Here is a 21,199-nt window from a genome sequence, read left to right on the forward strand (position 1 = left end):
TTGACAAAATTTCTTATTGAAATAAAATTTTGTCACAATTTTAGATATAAATCCAATTTTGTCACAATTTTCTATAGAAATAAAATTTTTATAAAAAAAAAAATTTGATAAAATTATCTCTAGAAATAAATTTTTGACAAAATTTTGTATAAAAATAAAATTATGAGAACATTTTCTACAGAAATAAACTCTATAGAAATAAAATTATGAGAAAATTTTCTATAGAAATAAAATTTTGACAAAATTTTCTATCAAAATAAAATTTTGACAAAATTTTCTATAGAAATAAAATGTTGACAAAATTTCCTATATAAATAAAATTTTGACAATATTTTCTATAGAAATAAAATATTGACAACATTTTGTATAGAAATAAAATTTTGAAAAAATTTGCAATAGAAATAAAATTTTGACAAAATTTCCTATATAAATAAAATTTTGACAATATTTTCTATAGAAATAAAATATTGACAACATTTTGTATAGAAATAAAATTTTGAAAAAATTTGCAATAGAAATAAAATTTTAACAAAATTTTCTATAAAAATAAAATTTCGACAAAATTTTCTATAGAAAAAAATTGTGACAAAATTTTCTTTAGATATATATAAATAAATTTTGACAAAATTTTCTGTAGAAATAAAATTTTAACAAAATGTTCTATAAAAATAAAATTTCGACAAAATTTTATAAAGAAATAAAATTTTGACAAAATTTTCTATAGAAACAAAAAAAAATTTCTGTAGAAATAAAATGTTGACAAAAATTTACTAGAGAAATAAAATTGTGACAAATCTTCCTATAGAAATAAAATTTTGACAAAATTTTCTATAGAAATAAAATTATGATAAAAAATTTCTATAGAAATAAAATTTTGACAAAATTTTCTATTGAAATAAAATTTTAACAAAACTTTATATAAAAATCAAATTTCGACAAAATTTTCTATAGAAATAAAATTGTGACAAAATTTTTTTAGAAATAAAAATTTTATCAGAATTTTCTATAGAAACTAAATTTTGACAAAATTTTCTATAGAAGTAAAATTTTTGGAAACAAAATTTCATATACAAATAAAATTTTGACAAATTTTTCTATAGAAACAAATTTTTGACAAAATTTTTTTTGAAATAAAATTTTGGAAAACAAACTTTTTTATAGAAATAAAATTTTGACAGAATTTTTAAATACTGAAAAAATTGCTAAAATAAAATAACAAACCACAAACGTAACTTTTTAGTCAGTGTTTGTTTTGCTGACCAAATGTAATATTATACCAAATCTATGTGTTCTCACGTTACAATGAATTTTTCTTTTTGGGTGATATTTAATTAGGATTCTTTGAAACATAACACACAATTATAGCAAAAAACATAAAATAAAAAATTATTTGGCCCATGAGGGGATCGAACCCGCGACCTTCGCGTTATTAGCACGACGCTCTAACCAACTGAGCTAATGGGCCGATGTACGCGTCTATGGCAAATTCCTAACAACAATACAGTAACGAATCGGTTGTTTATTTGTACGAATCTAGCCAAGACAAACACCCAATTCTGACAATAGTGTGACGGGCAATTGGAGGGTATTCACATTCAACGATGCCTATTTTTAGATCAGACACTTTTTTATACCCCGTCAATCTTGGCAATGGGAATGTGACAAGAAAATCAATAACAACCATACGGACAGACCACAAACAACTTGTCTGATTAAGAAAACGAAAACTTTTTGGGGGATGCCTGTTCTACCTAATGGGTATGGGGTATAAGATTGATGTTTAATTGGTAATAAACAAAATCAGCAGCATTGTTTGTATTTCATACGATATAATAAAAAATGAACTTAAATGAAAGCATGCATGTATAGAGTTGCCATCAGGTAATTTTTTCGAATATGTTGATATTGTGGTATACAAATAACACATTAAAAATTAATTTTAAAAATTCTAAACTAATTTAATTATTTTTATTGAATATTTTTGTAAAAAAATTCTATAGAATTTTTGAAAATTTTTATTTCCACAGAAAATTTTTAAAAAATTTTATTTCTATCGAATACTTTTGAAAAATTTTGTTTCTACAGAAAATTTTCGTAAAATATATTTTGAAAATTTTTTGAAAATTTTTATTTCTTTAAAAAATTTATTTATGATTTCACCTTATTTCTATAGAAAAATGTTTAAAACTTTTATTTCTATAGAAAATGTTTAAAAAATTTTATATCTATAGAAAATTTTTGAAAAAATATTATTTATATAGACAATTTTTTAAAAATTTTATTTCTATAGAAAATGTCAAACTTTTATTTCTGTAGAAAATTTTTGAAAAATCTTATTTCTACAGACATTTTTTCAAATTTTATTTCTATAAATTTTTTTTTGAAAATTTTTATTTCTTTAAAAAATTTATTGGTTTATTCTTCAATCATAATTGTTGTTTTAATTTCACCTTATTTCTATAGAAAATATTTGAAAACTTGTATTTCTATAGAAAATGTTTCAAAAATTTTATTTCTATAGAAAATTTTTGAAAAATTTTTATTTATATAGAAAATTTTTGAAAAATTGTATCTCTATAGAAAATGTTGTCAAACTTTTATTTCTGTAGAAATTTTTTGAAAAATTTTATTTCTATAAAATTTTTTTGAAAATTTTTATTTCTTTAATAAATTTTTGAAAAATTTTAATGTTGTAGAAATTTCTTGAAAAATTTTATTTCTATAGAACATTTTTGAAAAATTTAATATCTATAGACAATTCTATAGAAAATTTTTGAAAAAATTTTATTTATATAGAAAATTTTTTGAAAATGTTTATTTCTTTAAAAAAATTTATTTTTTTATTCTTCAAACTAAAATGTTATTTTGATTTCACCTTATTTCTATAGAAAATATTTTAAAACTTTTATTTCTATAGAAAATGTTTAAAAAATTTTATTTCTATAGAAAATGTTGTCAAACTTTTATTATTTTGATTTCACCTTATTTCTAGAGAAAATATTTTAAAACTTTTATTTCTACAGAAAATTTTTCAAATTTTTTGAAAAATTTTATTTCTATAAAAATTTTTGGAAAATTTTTATTTCTTTAATAAATTTTTGAAAAATTTTAATTTTGTAGAAATTTCTTGAAAAATTTTATTTCTATAGAAAATTTTTGAAAAAAAGTATATCTATAGACAATTCTATAGACAATTTTTGAAAATTTTTTGAAAAATGTTTTACAAATTTTATTGTTTTTTTTTTTAAGTTTATTTGAATTTTATTTCCATAGACAATTTTCTCAAATTTTAATAGAAAATGTTCTCAAATTTTTATTTCTAAAAAATTTGTCAAAATATTTGTATGTTAGCCTGATAGCAACGCCGGACGATTCTTTATTTCTGTAGAAAATATTCTTAATTTTTTTTTTCTATGAAAAGTTTTCGAAAAATCTAATTTTCTATTTTATTCTATAGAAAGTGGTCAAAATTTTATTTCTATAGAAAATTCAGTTCATTTAACCAAACACGAACTTGAAAAATCTTCGTTCACATTTTTTCGAGTGTCGCTGGCATTAATACTTTCGCATGTGATTCAATTCCTCCTTTGTTTTCTAGTATCCTAGCAAAAACGGTCCTTTCTCTTGATGTGCCAAAATACAGGATAGCTATTATACTGGTATTTTAACGGATTTGTATATGCATGTAGTGTTAGCATACATACAAATCCTGCATTTACGACCAAGTTGAGACCAGCAGCAAAACACGCCTTTGTGAAGAAGCTCTTTTTTTTTTTTTTGTTGAGAACAAATTTAGTGCTTCTGCATTCAAGGGGGAATTAAAGCGATGCAACCATCGATATTGTTTTCGTATTTGGTTCACTGTGTTAAAAATCTTAGCACAAAATCCCCCATTTGTGTTTTACTTCAGTGTAAAAGCTCCAAAGGTGTTGAATGGAAAAACCTCAATATATTTTGGATTTGTTGTGCTACCATAAATTGTGGCATTCAATTATATTCAATCTACCTGAATAAATTTGAACTAACATTAACATAAAAATCAATACCGTCTTTTGGTACATATTTTGCATTTTAAGTAATTTAAGAATTACAGTTTAATTCAAATGTTAAATAGTCAGAATTGAAATTCGAAAAGTCGAAAAAGTCGAAATAAAATTTCGAAAAAAATTTCTATAGAAATAAAAATTTGACAACATTTTCTATAGAATTAAAAATTTGACAGAATATTCTAGAGAAATAACAATTCTACAAAATTTTCTACAGAAATAAAATTTGACAAAATTTTCTGTAGAAATAAAATTTGGCAAATTTTTCTATAGAAATACAATTTTGACCAATTTTTCTACAGAAATACAATTTTGACCAAATATTCCATAGAAATAAAAATTTGACAAAATATTCCATAGAAATAAAAAGTCGACAAAATACTCCATAGAAATAAAATTTTAACAAAATATTCCATAGAAATAAAATTTCAACAAAATTTTCTATAGAAATAAAATTTTGACAAAATTTTCTATAGAAATAAAATTTTGACAAAATTTTCTATAGAAATAAAATTTTGACAAAATTTTCTATAGACATAAAATTTTGACAAAATTTTCTATAGAAATAAAATTTTGACAAAATTTTCTATAGAAATAAAATTTTGACAAAATTTTCTATAGAAATAAAATTTTGACAAAATTTTCTATAGAAATAACATTTTGACAAAATTTTCTATAGAAATAACATTTTGACAAAATTATCTATAGAAATAAAATTTTGACAAAATTTTCTATAGAAATAAAATTTTGACAAAATTTTCTATAGAAATAAAATTTTGACAAAATTTTCTATAGAAATAAAATTTTGACAAAATTTTCTATAGAAATAAAATTTTGACAAAATTTTCTATAGAAATAAAATTTTGACAAAATTTTCTATAGAAATAAAATTTTGACAAAATTTTCTATAGAAATAAAATTTTGACAAAATTTTCTATAGAAATAAAATTTTGACAAAATTTTCTATAGAAATAAAATTTTGACAAAATTTTCTATAGAAATAAAATTTTGACAAAATTTTCTATAGAAATAAAATTTTGACAAAATTTTCTATAGAAATAACATTTTGACAAAATTTTCTATAGAAATAAAATTTTGACAAAATTTTCTATAGAAATAACATTTTGACAAAATTTTCTATAGAAATAAAATTTTGACAAAATTATCTATAGAAATAAAATTTTGACAAAATTTTCTATAGAAATAAAATTTTGACAAAATTTTCTATAGAAATAAAATTTTGACAAAATTTTCTATAGAAATAAAATTTTGACAAAATTTTCTATAGAAACAAAATTTTCTATAGAAATAAAATTTTGACAAAATTTTCTATAGAAATAAAATTTTGACAAAATTTTCTATAGAAATAAAATGTTGACAAAATTTTCTATAGAAATAAAATTTTGACAAAATTTTCTATAGAAATAAAATTTTGACAAAATTTTCTATAGAAATAAAATGTTGACAAAATTTTCTATAGAAATAAAATTTTGACAAAATTTTCTATAGAAATAAAATTTGGCAAATTTTTCTATAGAAATACAATTTTGACCAATTTTTCTACAGAAATACAATTTTGACCAAATATTCCATAGAAATAAAAATTTAACAAAATATTCCATAGAAATAAAATTTTGACAAAATTTTCTATAGAAATAAAATTTTGACAAAATTTTCTATAGAAATAAAATGTTGACAAAATTTTCTATAGAAATAAAATTTTGACAAAATTTTCTATAGAAATAAAATTTTGACAAAATTTTCTATAGAAACAAAATTTTTAGAAAATTTTCGTTAGAAACAAAATTTTGAGAAAAATTTCTATAGAAATAACATTTTGACAAAATTTTCTATAGGAATAAAATTTCGACAAAATTTTCTATAGAAACAAAATTTTGACAAAATTTTCTATAGAAATAAAATTTTGACAAAATTTTCTATAGAAATAAAATTTTGACAAAATTTTCTATAGAAATAAAATTTTGACAAAATTTTCTATAGAAATAAAATTTTGACAAAATTTTCTATAGAAATAAAATTTTGACAAAATTTTCTATAGAAATAAAAACGTTTTCTATTGAGCAGAACTTCCCAACTCAATTTGCTTTGCCTGTAACGTAAGTGGGACATGCATTTGTACATTATTACAAACTTCTTTAACTCCATATAAATGATCATAAAATTTGTATTTTATAACACTAAGGATTTTCAGATTACATCGCACGCATGCATGCGTTTGCTTTTAGTGGTGAGCAATAAATGAAAGTCCTTGGTTCTTGAGGGAAAATTGCAGTGCACACTCATCTGTAAATCTGCACTTCTTAACTGACATACAGTGGCTTACAATCAAATAATATTAAATTGATTCACAGCCAATATTTGTTTGGATGGGGTATTTCAAGTGGTTTTAATAAAAGAAAATGAGATGGTGTTGAATATGAGGTTACACAATGTGTCTTCTTACCTTGGTTTAGAGTAACTCCATCTGTTGACTTCTTGTTGAAGTGGGATTCTTGGTATTGTCATTCTTGCATGTATCACGTATTGATTCCATAGAACATTGTTGCAATCCTGTGTGTCCATGAAAAAATGATTCGAACAATTTTGAGGTGAATATAAAGAAGATTTGAGGTTGCATACATACGTTATATCCTGGGGAAAATAGAAAAAAATATAAAATTTTATTATCGATTTTTTATCTGTTCTTATGATATAACGAAAAAATATTGCTGCGAAAAAAATGTTTACTGGAAAAAAATTTACTTAATTTATTTTTTCATCTTTTATCATCATCGAGTCTTTCATAAGTTTCCAGACATACACGTCTATAACTGTTCTATTATTCTATTTTTCAGGCTGTGCAAGGCAAATTGTTTGGTTCAAAGGAAATTGTTGCATTATCCTGTGCCTGGTGTCATGAGGTGTACCATAACAAAGAATCCTGCTTTAAAGAATCAAAAATTGGGGAAGAATGTAAAATGGGTAAGTTTCAAAAAATCTAAATTTACGGAACTGAGGACTAATATGTTTCGTAATATCTCATACACTGAAAAAAAGCATGCCCTGTTTCAAAAATTTTGTCTTTACACTAATAATTTTGGTATAGATTCCGAGCCAAAGAAGCGGAAAGTTGAAGTAAGGATACTTTTAAGACGGAATTGTCGTATAAATTTAAGTTTTGCGTATTTGGGTCTAGGCAGCAAATTTTAATTTATTTGGTTTTTCTGTTTTTTTTTTCATGTGCAATTAAAGTCCTTTAAAAGCGTATTAAAGACAACATAAATTGTCAAATTCAGGCTCGACTTCAAGTAGAAATTATGCTATGTCTCAAGTAAAAATCGTCTTAAAAATAAAGTTTTGAAAAACGTCTCCTATTTTTAAACGCTTTTTTGCTTTGTTGTCAAGATGCAACACGACAACAAATTTAAAGACAATTTCTTTAATTTTCAAGAATTTTGCACAATTATTAAAGACAAGTTGACCTTAGTCAAACAAAATTTTCTTTAATTTTAAGATACCCATTTTTAATTTGAATCACTTAATTATAAGGAAAAACGACTTTATAGAAAAGTTCGTCGTCTTAAAGGCAAGGAACACAAACCTTTATATCAGGGAAATGCGTCCTCTATGCTAAGCAAAAAACGCATTCGTATTGTAAGGACATGAAATCCTTGGCCTCACGACAATATTTTTTTCAGTGTATATATTGCAAAATGAAGGACAATTTATGATTATAGGACTGTACGTACTACTACACGATAGAATAAAACAAGTATATACAGCCGTAAGTTCGGCCAGGCCGAAGCTTATGTTCCCTCCACCATGGATTGCGTAGGAACTTATACTAAAGACTGTCATCCACAATCGAATTATTTGGGTTGCGGTAACACTTGCAAGGCAAGGTATCTTAAAACTTCCTAACACCGTCTTCTAAATTGTAAGTTAGTCCATACGTGATATATATTACACTAAAAAAAGCCGGTTAAATACGTATACAATTCAGTTTGACAAAATTTTCTATAGAAATAAAATTTTGACAACATTTTCTATAGAAATAAAATTTTGACAAAATTTTCTATAGAAAATAAAATTTTTACAAAATTTTCTATAGAAATAAAATTTTGACAAATTTTTCTATAGAAATACAATTTTGACAAAATTTTCTATAGAAATAAAATTTTGACAAAATTTTCTATAGAAATACAATTTTGACAAAATTTTGACAAATTTTATATAGAAATAAAATTTTGACAAAATTTTCTATAGAAATAAAATTTTAACAAAATTTTCTATAGAAATAAAATTTTAACAATATTTTCTATAGAAATAAAATTTTAACAAAATTTTCTATAGAAATAAAATTTTGACAAAATTTTCTATAGAAATAAAATTTTGACAAAATTTTCTATAGAAATAACATTTTGACAAAATTTTCTATAGAAATAAAATTTTGACAAAATTTTCTATAGAAACAAAATTTTGACAACATTTTCTATAGAAATAACATTTTGACAACATTTTCTATAAAAATAAAATTTTTACAAAATTTTCTATAGAAATACAATTTTGACAAAATTTTCTATAGAAATAAAATTTTAACAATATTTTCTATAGAAATAAAATTTTAACAAAATTTTCTATAGAAATAAAATTTTGACAAAATTTTCTATAGAAATAAAATTTTGACAAAATTTTCTATAGAAATAACATTTTGACAAAATTTTCTATAGAAATAAAATTTTAACAATATTTTCTATAGAAATAAAATTTTAACAAAATTTTCTATAGAAATAAAATTTTGACAAAATTTTCTATAAAAATAAAATTTTGACAAAATTTTCTATAGAAATAAAATTTTGACAAAATTTTTTATAGAAATACAATTTTGACAAAATTTTCTATAGAAATAAAATTTTGACAAAATTTTCCATAGAAATAAAATGTTGACGAAATTTTCTATAGAAATAAAATTTTAACGAAATTTTCTATAGAAATAAAATTTTAACAAAATTTTCTATAGAAATAAAATGTTGACAAAATTTTCTATAGAAATAAGATGTTGACAAAATTTTCTATAGAAATAAAATTTTGACAAAATTATCTATAGAAATAAAATTTTGAAAAAATTTTCTATAGAAATAAAATTTTGAAAAAATTTTCTATAGAAATAAAATTTTGAAAAAAATTTTCTATAGAAATAAAATTTTAACACAATTTTCTATAGAAATAAAATGTTAACAAACTTTTCTATAAAAATAAAATTTGAACAAAATTTTCTATAGAAATAAAATTTTGGTAGATTATTTCTGGCTCGAGTGGCAACCATGATTATAAACCGATATGGACCAATTTTTGTGTGATTGGGGTTCGGCTTTATATAACTATAGACCGATATGGACTAATTTTTGCATGGTTGTTAGAGACCATATACTAACACCACGTACTAAATTTCAACCGCATCGGGTGAGTTTTGTTCCTCCAAGATGCTCCGGAGTTCAGATCTGGGTATCGGTTTATATGGCAAATTTTTCTATAAAAATACAATTTTGACAAAATTTTCTATAGAAATACAATTTTGACAAAATTTTCTATAGAAATACAATTTTGACAAAATTTTGACAAAATTTTATATAGAAATAAAATTTTGACAAAATTTTCTATAGAAATAAAATTTTAACAAAATTTTCTATAGAAATAAAATTTTAACAATATTTTCTATAGAAATAAAATTTTAACAAAATGTTCTATAGAAATAAAATTTTGACAAAATTTTCTATAAAACTAAAATTTTTACAAAATTTTCTATAGAAATAAAATTTTGACAAAATTTTTTATAGAAATACAATTTTGAAAAAATTTTCTATAGAAATAAAATTTTGACAAAATTTTCCATAGAAATAAAATTTTGACGAAATTTTCTATAGAAATAAAATTTTAACGAAATTTTCTATAGAAATAAAATTTTAACAAAATTTTCTATAGAAATAAAATGTTGACAAAATTTTCTATAGAAATAAGATGTTGACAAAATTTTCTATAGAAATAAAATTTTGACAAAATTATCTATAGAAATAAAATTTTGAAAAATTTTTCTATAGAAATAAAATTTTGAAAAAATTTTCTATAGAAATAAAATTTTGAAAAAATTTTCTATAGAAATAAAATTTTAACACAATTTTCTATAGAAATAAAATGTTAACAAAATTTTCTATAAAAATAAAATTTGAACAAAATTTTCTATAGAAATAAAATTTTGGTAGATTATTTCTGGCTCGAGTGGCAACCATGATTATAAACCGATATGGACCAATTTTTGTGTGATTGGGGTTCGGCTTTATATAACTATAGACCGATATGGACTAATTTTTGCATGGTTGTTAGAGACCATATACTAACACCACGTACTAAATTTCAACCGCATCGGGTGAGTTTTGTTCCTCCAAGATGCTCCGTAGTTCAGATCTGGGTATCGGTTTATATGGGAGCTATATAAATTTATGCACCGATATGGACCAATTTTTGCATGGTTATTAGATACCTATACCATATACTTACACGATATACCATATTTCAACCGGATCGGATGAATTTTGCTCCCCCAAGAGGCTCCGGAGGTCTGGGAATCGGTTTATATGAGGGCTTTATATATTTATGGATCGATATGGACCAACTTTTGCGTTGTTTTTATATACCATATACTAACACCACGTACCAAATTTCAACCGGATCGGATGAAATTTGTTTCTCTAAGAGGCTCCGCAAAGCCAAATCTGGGGGTCCGTTTATATGGGGGCTATACGTAAAAGTGGTCCAATACGACCCATCCGAGCTACATCAATAACAACTAATTATGCCAAGTTTCAAGTCGATAGCTTGTTTTGTTCGGAAGTTAGCGTGATTTCAACAGACTGACGGACATGCTTAGATCGATTTTCGCCACGACCCAGAATATATATACTTTATGGGGTCTTAGACCAATATTTCGATGTGTTACAAACGTAGTGACAAAGTTACCCTGTGGTGCAGGGTATAAAAATTAATTAAGATTTTATTTTAAACTTGAAGAGGCCCTTGGAAACTCCTGTTTTAAATAATACAAAATCTGTGGTTCTATCTATGACAATTGCACATTAATTGAAAATGTTTGCTGTGAAGGAAAATTCACCAGCACACATGCATTTGCCATGAATTTTTTTTTTGTATTTAAGTGAAATGGTGATAGTTCTCACCACTTATCTCCTTAAGATACCAAAGAAACATGGTATGCAATTAGGACGCATGCAATTGAAGGTGTAGATGACATTTTAGTGATTTTTTACACTGAAAAAGATACTGAGAACAAACACGTGTCGACAATGAAGTGATATGTGATCACATTTCCTATGTAGAGAGAATAATGGAACTTCTTGGCCGAAAATTGTTGGAATTTCTGTGAAAACATAGAAGCTCAGACTAAGTGGAAAGAAACGGATAACGAAACAGTTGTCGTAGATTGTGATATGCTCCATGGAATTAGGAATCTGCAATGAAGGATAGTTTTTTGTTAAGAACAGAATGGTATTACAAGGACTAATTTTATAATGAATCAGAAGTCAGTGTATAGGTAGGATGGAAAAGATGAGTCTGATCCCCTCGGCTTCATGTATGCAGCCTAATACATATAGTTGTGAGGTCTAGTATTATATTCCTGCAAATCTTAAAGGTTCATGTCCTAAATTGAATGAAAAAAGTTTTGAAGGCAAAGATTCTGGAATTTCTTTTAAATAAAATTTATTTATGTTTAAAGATATTTCTCATTAAAACCGCGTAAAACGCGATTTCTAAACTTTATGTAGCATAATTTTTTATATTAAATAATTTTTTTTTTCCAATGTATCATTACAACTATTTATTGTGCACTGCGGTTATGATTTTCCTACTAACTGGTAATTTGCTTATGCTTATTCACAAGATGATTTGGGTGGTTATTAGGCTAGCAACTCAGAAGATATGGTTTGACTACATTTAGTTAAGCCTTCGCATAGGGAGCATCTTCATCTTCCAATCCAATGGAATTTCTGAGATGTAATTATGTTATTCCGTTTATCTGTGGAATCTACACTGGCCAGGCACTGTAGATATTTAAGCAATAGCAGAGTTATACCCATATATAATTCACGACCTCAGCATCAAGATTGCATCGGATGAGTTTAATTCTGGTGTGCCCTTGTCTTGTGGACCACGAATGCGGAGACTCTGGCATTCCATGATCCTTCTTTTCGAGGTTCGAGACGGTTCTTAGTTGATCCAGTTCGGAGCCACCGTGGTACAATGGTTAGCATGCCCGCCTTGTATACACAAGGTCTTGGGTTCGATTCCTGCTTCGACCGAACACCAAAAAGTTTTTCAGCGGTGGATTATCCCACCTCAGTAATGCTGGTGACATTTCTGAGGGTTTCAAAGCTTCTCTAAGTGGTTTCACTGCAATGTGGAACGCCGTTAGGACTCGGCTATAAAAAGGAGGTCCCTTGTCATTGAGCTTAACATGGAATCGGGCAGCACTCCGTTATAAGAGATAAGTTCACCAATGTGGTATCGCAATGAACTGAATAGTCTAAGTGAGCCTGATACATCAGGCTGCCACATAACCTAAACTAGTTGATCCACAAACACCTGTACCTGAACCTAGGTTAAATTGTCTTAGGTGCTCTGACGGAGCCACCGTGGTGCAATGGTTAGCATGCACGCCTTGTATACGTAGGGTCGTGGGTTCAACCCCAGTTTCGACCGAACACCAAAAAGTTTTTCAGCGGTGGATTATCCTCTCTCAATAATGCCGGTGGTTTCACCGCAATGTGGAACGCCGCACAGAGGGTTGAAATCCATCAAAAGTGGCGATTAATTCAAAAGATGAACTTTAACTTTAATAACCGTATTTGGTACCGGGTGAAAGAAGATAAAATTCTACATCACTACATGCCAAAGTAAAAGTTCTTAGTTGTTTACTTTATTTGCAGTGTGTCTTCAAAGTTCAATAATTATTATTATTTTTGCGCGCATTGGTTAAAAGTGAAAATTTGCATATTTCCAGTGATAATTTTTTTAATTAAGACTTCTAAAAGTGAAAATTTTATAATGGAGCCGTCTACTTCAGGTATTTGAGCATATGATAAATATTTGTTTGTTTAGATAAATGGTTTGGAAATATTGCAAAAAAATATAAGGAAATTGCTCCAAAAATGAGGTATTTTTGATGTTTGTATTTGATTTCAACCGAATTATCGGTGAAACTTGGTAAAACTGCTTATATTTTCTTAAAATATGAAGTTTCAGCTTATAAATTCCAAAACATCTTTTTGCCTTTTTGTTGCATTTTTTGACTTATTAAAGAATTTGTAAAATAACTCCAGTCGCTAAAAATATATATGAAAAAATAAAACAAACAAAAAATCACTTTGACCTTATTAGCTTTTGTCTTTATATTCCGTTTAGTATTTGTTATTGTAGCTACTGAGTGTACAGTTTATTATTGGCAAAGCTAAAAAATAAATCACACGCACTCACGAAAAAAAATTAATTAATTAATTCCAAATTACTTACAAAGCTTCGTAAGCTAACTGAAGAATCTCAGGAAGCCAGAAATAAGGACTTCAAAAGGTATAGGGAGCACTTTTCCCGTAAATTCAGTCGGGAAAATACAATAGAGGACGTCTTTAATAGATTTCTTCAGTTCAGATCCATTTATTTCGAGCAAGAGGAAGCGTTGCAAAATGAAAATGCAGCAAATGCCTCAGACTGCATTGGAGTTATTTATTCTTACCCAAAATGAAAATGATAATGGTGACGAAGATAATGAAGATGCAGATTATGTTAACGAATTGTATGATGATTAAGAAGAAACTTATTATTATTAAGTAATTTAATTTTATAATGGTTGTGAAGTAAATGATGATTATGAATACTTTTAAAATTAATGAAATGAAGTAAATAAAAAAACCGTACAATTATATTTTTTTTAAATTATTTTTTTCCTTTAGTGGTTGTTTGTTTTACTTTTATACTATGTTTTTTTTTATGAATATTGATCAATAAGATATAATAATATTTTCTAATGTAATTTTTTTTTTAAATATGTGGAATTACGGAATTTGAAGAAAAAAAATCGGATTTTAATTTAAAATTTTGGGTATATAAATACAGATTAAATATTTATTAATTATTATTTTTTTTTTTTCTAAAAGCACATTAAGTATGCTCTAATTTTCAATTGCATTTTCATAATTTATCGTTTTTCTTTGAAAAATTACAGCGAAAATTGTGATATAAGACCACTTTTTCCAAAATACAAAAAGGCCATAAAAGATTAAAACAACAATTTTTAAAATTTTTTTTGTTGTTTATAGTTATGCCTTTGTATGTATTTATGACTATCCATCAATAAAAAATAACAATATTTTAAAATTACGGCTTTCCTGAATTAATCGCCACTTTGCCTACCGCTCAACCCACTGTGCGCCGTTCGGATTCTAAAGTAGGGCCCTTGTCATTGAGCTAAACATAGAATGGGGAAACACTCAGTGATAAGGCAGCACTCAGTTATAAGAGGGAAGTTCACCACTGTTGCATCACAATCAGCGTTGCCACAATAATTTTGTTTTACAATTTTTTCCGAAGTCGGACAAAAATTTCCAATTTCGAAGAAAAATGCCTTAAATGTTTTTTTATTTTGTACATAGAGTTTTTATTAAAAAAGTTAAGTAAACCAGAAAGGACTGATATGATTTAGCGGTAGACATAGGAATCAAAACGTTGACTTTTCAACTTTTTTAAATTTAAAAAAATTTACTTTTTGAAAAGGTCGAATTTTAAAGTCAATTTTAGTTGACTTGAAAAGTCGAAATTCAATATTACAAAAATGTGACTTAGACTTTCGACTTAGAGGTGGTTAAAGACCACAAAAGTCACGTATTTGGTTTATATTGGCATTGTCCCATGAAGTCCATTCTCCCGATTTTATTTCTTGAGAGAATACAGTAGTGTTACTTTGCACCTATAATTTCATGCGGAAAATGTGATTCATATCGGTCTATATTCTTATATAGCTCAATCCTACTATTCCACTTCTTGCGCACATTCGAGTATAAAGGGTGATACGGTAAAAATTTGGTCAAGGGAAAACGCGTGTAAATCGGTGAAATCGTTTATTTAAAAAATCAAATTCAATTTCTTTTTCAAGTTCAATTAGTGTAAAATTCAGGAAAAATATTCAGTTAGGCTTTCGCTTTTCCAAATCCGAATTGCCGGGCCTCACGCTTGACACCTGCCATCAGATTTTGTACAGCCACCTTGTCCACCTTCTTCGCCGCAGAAGGCCAGTTTGCCTTGAACTGCTGCTCGTCCTTAGCAGTTTTTTGGTCTTCTTTAGGTTCCGCTTGACAATAGCCCAGTATTTCTCAATTGGGCGGAGCTCTGGCGTGTTGGGAGGGTTCTTGTTCTTGGGAACCACCTGCACGTTGTTGGCGGCGTACCACTCCATGGCGTTTTTACCGTAATGGCAAGATACCAAATCCGGCCAAAACAGTACGGAACAACCGTGTTTCTTCACGAAAGGCACCAGACGTTTATTCAAACACTCTTTCACGTAAATTTCTTGGTTGACAGTCCCGGAAGCTATGAAAATGCTGCTTTTCAAGCTACAGGTACAGATGGCTTGCCAAACCAGATATTTCTTTGCGAACTTTGACAGTTTTATGTGCTTGAAAATATCTGCTACCGTTCCCCTTCCTTTTGCCGTATAAAACTCCTGTTCCGGAAGCTGCTTGTAGTCGGCTTTGACGTAGGTTTCGTCGTCCATTACCACTCAGTCAAACTTCGTCAGCATCGTCGTGTACAGCCTCCGGGATCGCGCTTTGGCCGTCGTATTTTGTTTATCATCGCGATGTGGAGTCACTACCTTCTTGTAAGTCGATAGTCCGGCTCGTTTTTTAGCTCGATGCACGGTTGTAGACGATACACCCAGCTTATTTGCGGTATCTCGGAGAGCGAGGTTAGGGTTTAGCTCGAAACTACCGGCAACTCTCTTTGTCGTCTCAGCGGCTTCCGGTTTTCGATTTCCCCCCGATCCAGACTTCCTGACTGTCGACAAACGCTCCCCAAACACTTTAATTACATTTGTAACGGTTGATTTGGCAACTTTTAGCGATTTTGCCAGCTTTGCGTGCGAGTAGCTCGGATTTTCGCGATGCGCGAGCAAAATTTTGATACGCTGCTCTTCTTGCTTGGACGGCATTTTGACAACTGAAGAGTGAATTCCAAAATCAAAATAGGAGCAACATTCTACACACACACACCTTCAAAATGAGGGGTGTTCAGGTTTTTTAAATGCAAAATTGAAAGAAATACGTCAAGTTTATATTGACCAAATTTTTACCGTATCACCCTTTATGATTAAATTTGTCCAAGAGATATAAAACCTGATCCAAGACCTAAAACGGTTCCAAAGATTTTGTCTTTACACTTATGATTTTGGTATTGATTCTGAGCCAAAGAAGCGGAGAATTGGAGTAAGTGTCATCTTCGTATGGAACTAAAGACATTTTTGCAATTTTTAGCTCTAATTTTTTCCATCAACCCGGGTAAAAATTGGAGGATCTAATTATATATGATTAGATCTCAAAGCTGGCCACTTTGGATATAAGCCGATTTACCCAGATATGATGAGACAGAATTGGATATAATTATATATAATTCCACATATGACAAGATCTAACATCAGACCCAATTATATATCGGCATATATATATAATTATATCTAAGACATTAGATCTAGGCCAATATTGAGATCTGATCAGAACTAACACCATAGTAATTAGATATGATTAGATCTTACCATTTTTCGGATCTACTCATATCTAATTGTATCAAATCAGATCCCTCAATTTTTACTCGGGAAACTACGAAATTTTCGTTAGTAAGTGAAAAATAATAAAAATGTCTAATAAATATTCTTGAATTTGGCGAAAATTATTTACTATTTTTTGCGAAATCGATGTGACATCTGCGTTTCTAATACAGTTTAGTTAAAATTTTCTAAAATTAATCTATTTTTTTCTAAAATTAACTTAAAATTTTCTATCCTGGTGGGTTCACTGTTTTTTCAGTGTAGTCTGTGAGCCTGAAATATAGGGCTGCCACTATACCTAACCTAGGTGCCCTGACCGTGTGTTCCGCTGGTATTCGTCGACTTTCTAATTTCAATTTTCAGTTCTAGGATCGCCAGAGTTTATACAGCGAACCTCTTCACACTAGTCTTTGACATCTGTTGGTTTTTCCGGAAAATTACGATTCAACTGGACAATTCGATCAGCGAGGAGCTGCTTTGTCGATTATGTCCTCGAACTTCCTTTCGGCAGGATAGAACATATGACATGTTAGCTCAATAATGTATCAATGCCTGGTATAAGCGTGATAGCTCTATACTGCAAGGACCAATGCTATCCTTGCGCAGATCTCTGTATCCATCGCAATAGTGCAAGGATCAGGTGGTGTTTAACTTAGTTTCATGGATTGGTATTTCTGTAGCTGACTTTGAAATTTCTTTTGAGTCGTTGTGCAGTACCATGGCGGAATGTTTAATAAAAATGACTTGAAAAATTCCAAATGTCCGGCACTTTTTGGGCAAAAATGCTTTTTCGCGTCTTGACAAGATCGCTTCTGATATTTTGCTCCACCTCGGTACCGTCTTCACATTACTTTGAGGTGGAACCCCATGTAGGTGCTTGACCATTTCATCTACCGTGTCTGCGTCCAGACCATAGTCTTTCTATATGTACACCTCTTTCCGCGGTGATTTTGTCTTACTCTATAATGCGTGCGCACGGGTTGCACTTATCAAAGTCGATCTTCATCCTCAATATGACTTCGCGATGGCGTTGCCTCCTTTTTTCTATCAGGTTCTGCTCATCTATTTCGACTAGATGTCCTTTTAATTCCGATCTTAGGGTGCGTCATTGTATACACCTGAATAAGGTGTGATGCACGTCATCGGCGACATTCGCCTGTTCGTAGAGGCAATATGAACTATCACATTTGCCTATATTATGTATATACTTTCGGAAGTATCTAGATAGCATCTGTGTTATGTAGTAGTTTACGTCCACTTGACATCTCTTCGTAAATTTTTCCATATCAGGGATAAATCTTGCTGTCCACCTGACGTATATACCGCAGTTCCATCGATCTTGCCACTGTTGCATAGTACCTCGTTTTATCTCCCCTAACATGCCTTAAGTGTATTCTCCATTTTTACCATAGATAAAAATCTTCTTCTTCCTTGATTGAAGATGATTTTGTTTTGAAGCTTGAATGTATATTGAGGTCATGATTAACACTGCTGCAGCAGATATAGTGCGATATGAGGTGGCTGTACGCTGTACAGCACGAAGAATTCGATCCTTGGTTATGTGGCAGCCCGATGTATCAGACTCACTTAGACTATTCAGTCCATTGTGATACCACAGTGGTGAACTTCTCTCTTATTACTGAGTGCTGCCCGATTCCATGTTAAGCTCAATGACAAGGGACCTCCTTTTTATAGCCGAGTCCGAACGGCGTTCCACATTCCAGTGAAACCACTTAGAGAAGCTTTGAAACCCTCAGAAATGTCACCAGCATTACTGAGGTAGGATAATCCACCGCTGAAAAACTTTTTGGTGTTCGGTCGTAGCAGGAATCGAACCCACGACCTTGTGTATGCAAGGCGGGCATGTAACCATTGCACCACGGTGGCTTCGATCCTTATTCGAGTTTCAGAGAGCTTGCCAGTATCTCGCTTCCGTATTACAGACTTCCATCAGGAACTTACGTTTTTTCGCTATTAGTTTCTTGAGTTGTTGTGTTATATGCGTTGCTTTCTTAGCTGTATAGTCTATTTGTGTTGAGAACTTCAGCTTTGTATCCAGGATCTTTCGCATTTTTTGGGAACGGGCCGCTTAAGTTCGCCATTAGTCTGCTAAGTTGTTGCGTTATCTGCGTTGCTTTCTTAGCTGCATAGTCTATTTGCTTTGGGAACTTCAGCTTTGTATCCACACGTATTCCCAGGTACTTTATATCGTCCCCCGTTTGAATAACGACGTCGTCTATTTGCAAGTCGATTAGCGTTGGTATTTGTCGCCGAGTGATTAGCAACTGTTTTGTCTTGTGTGTTGCAAGTCATATCCTATGTGTGCCCAACCAGGACCTTGTTCGTATCTTCTCCTAGGAATGTTTTCTCTGCACTTCTGTAGTGGTTCGGGCCCTTCACTAAAGAATAATTGAACAGTTCAAAATTCGAATATGCTGGAATTTCTGTAGCAACTTTTTCTCACCGTTTGGTCACCGATTTTTATATTCATTGTAAACTTCTGACTGACGACGATGTTTTGGTAATCATAGCAAATGGCAAAGTCTCAAATGCAATTATGAAAGGTTGTGATTTTATTAAAAACGAACAGATCTCATGAAACGAATTTCTTAGAATTCTCCGGACTTTCTATTTAATTATATATACTCCTAAACTTCAGTGATAATATAGTAATTTATGTTCTTTGGATTGCAATTTTAATTAGGCTTCTAATACAAATGGACATCTACTAAGATATTCCAATTTCTATGACAGCCTATCTTATACATAGTAATATGAAACAAATCACTAACACACACAAATACTTTTACAGCCTTTTCACCTATAATGTCTTTCAAAATGTTCACACTAATTGTGTATTAAAGTTACATTCCATACCATACAGATGATAGACATTTGTCGACATCATTCAAACAACCTTTAAGACCAGTTAGCAGATCTTAAAATCTTGCTCAAGTGTTGAAAATATCTCTTAGTATATTTTAATTACATGTTATGCAATTAATTACATATTATGCAACTGCTGTAAGTTGTTGATATACATAGTTGCTGATAAACCTCACACATTATATGAAAATTAAATTCCATATTAAATTAATACGTACACACACTTGTATTTAGGAATGTATCCTTTGATAGATGCTCTTTTGAATAGCCTACACGAAAACTCTATGATTGTTCTATTGGAAATTGTAATTAAACTAATTAATAATTGTAATGTAAATCGAATTATTTACATACACAGACAAAATAGTCTGTTGTTAAAATGATGCTAAAATATCTGATCTTTAGTGCAAATAAATTATTTTTGCTTTAGTTCATTTTTAAAATTGTTTAAGAAAATTTCCCTAGCGAAAAAGTTTTCTTTATTCCAAGTAAGTCTCAACAATGTTATGAACTTAATTTGGGTATACAGCAATTTTTAAATTCTCATATAATTTATTGATTTCTATACGTCCTTAGTATTAAAATCTTATGTGTAGATCCACATTTACTGAAATACACAGAAAAAATATCACCGAAATATTCCCAATTAAAAAGTTGATTGAAGTTGAAAACTTTTCCAATTAAAAATTTAATTGATACAATAAACTTTTTAATCAAACTCGAAAGAATAACAGTTAAAAAATTATGGATATATTTTCTAAATTCTTAATTAAACTTTTTTTGAAACTTTAATTTTTTTAATCAAACTAAAAAGGATTAAAAATAGTTATAGAAAGTGATTGAAATATAAAAATATATAAAATTAATTAAAATTTGCTAATGAATCATTTTTGTGATTGAAGACATTTCAATTAAAAAATTAATTGAATCAAATAATTTTGTGATTGAATCTGAAAAAAAAAATTGTGTGTACAATTATCAGAAGAATCTATTGCTCAACGTATTTCAAAAGTTTGATATTTCTGGTGCCATTCGGATGATCACAATGCAACAGATTCCTAAGAGTTTATCCCATGAGGACCTTCCTATGGGGTAGCCCCAATAAGTTATCGTAGGACATTTCCTTTGGAATGAGTCCATGCCGTGCTCTAAATTGTAAACTTAACCGTCAATGAGAAACCCACACTTAAAAAATATTGTCGTGAGGCCAAAGATTTCATGTCCTGAAAATACGAATGCAAATTTTGCTTAGCGTACAAGAGGCATTTCACTAATATAAAGTTTTTTTCCTTGTCCAAAAGTCGATTAACTTTTCAATGAAGTCGTGTTGTCCTTATAATTAAGTGATTTGACTTAAAAATGGGTATCATAACATGAAAGATTTTTT

General features: G+C 28.6%; 1 protein-coding gene and 1 non-coding gene across 4 annotated transcripts in view; one reads left to right on the forward strand and one right to left on the reverse strand.

The window, feature by feature from the left end:
- The window catches only part of LOC142228746 (eye-specific diacylglycerol kinase-like), a 276,881-nt gene that overhangs the window by 210,674 nt on the left and 45,008 nt on the right, over window positions 1-21,199 (forward strand). For all 3 annotated transcript variants that reach the window (XM_075299254.1, XM_075299252.1, XM_075299253.1), the window contains exon 5: window positions 6,902-7,028. In XM_075299254.1, the coding sequence (XP_075155369.1) occupies window positions 6,902-7,028 (127 nt within the window). The remainder of the gene's footprint in view (window positions 1-6,901; window positions 7,029-21,199) is intronic.
- Window positions 1,392-1,465, reverse strand: TRNAI-AAU (transfer RNA isoleucine (anticodon AAU)). Its single transcript has one exon. It is a non-coding gene; the product is annotated as a tRNA-Ile (tRNA).

Source organism: Haematobia irritans, chromosome 3, assembly GCF_050003625.1.
Source record: "Haematobia irritans isolate KBUSLIRL chromosome 3, ASM5000362v1, whole genome shotgun sequence".
Taxonomy (NCBI): domain Eukaryota; kingdom Metazoa; phylum Arthropoda; class Insecta; order Diptera; family Muscidae; genus Haematobia; species Haematobia irritans.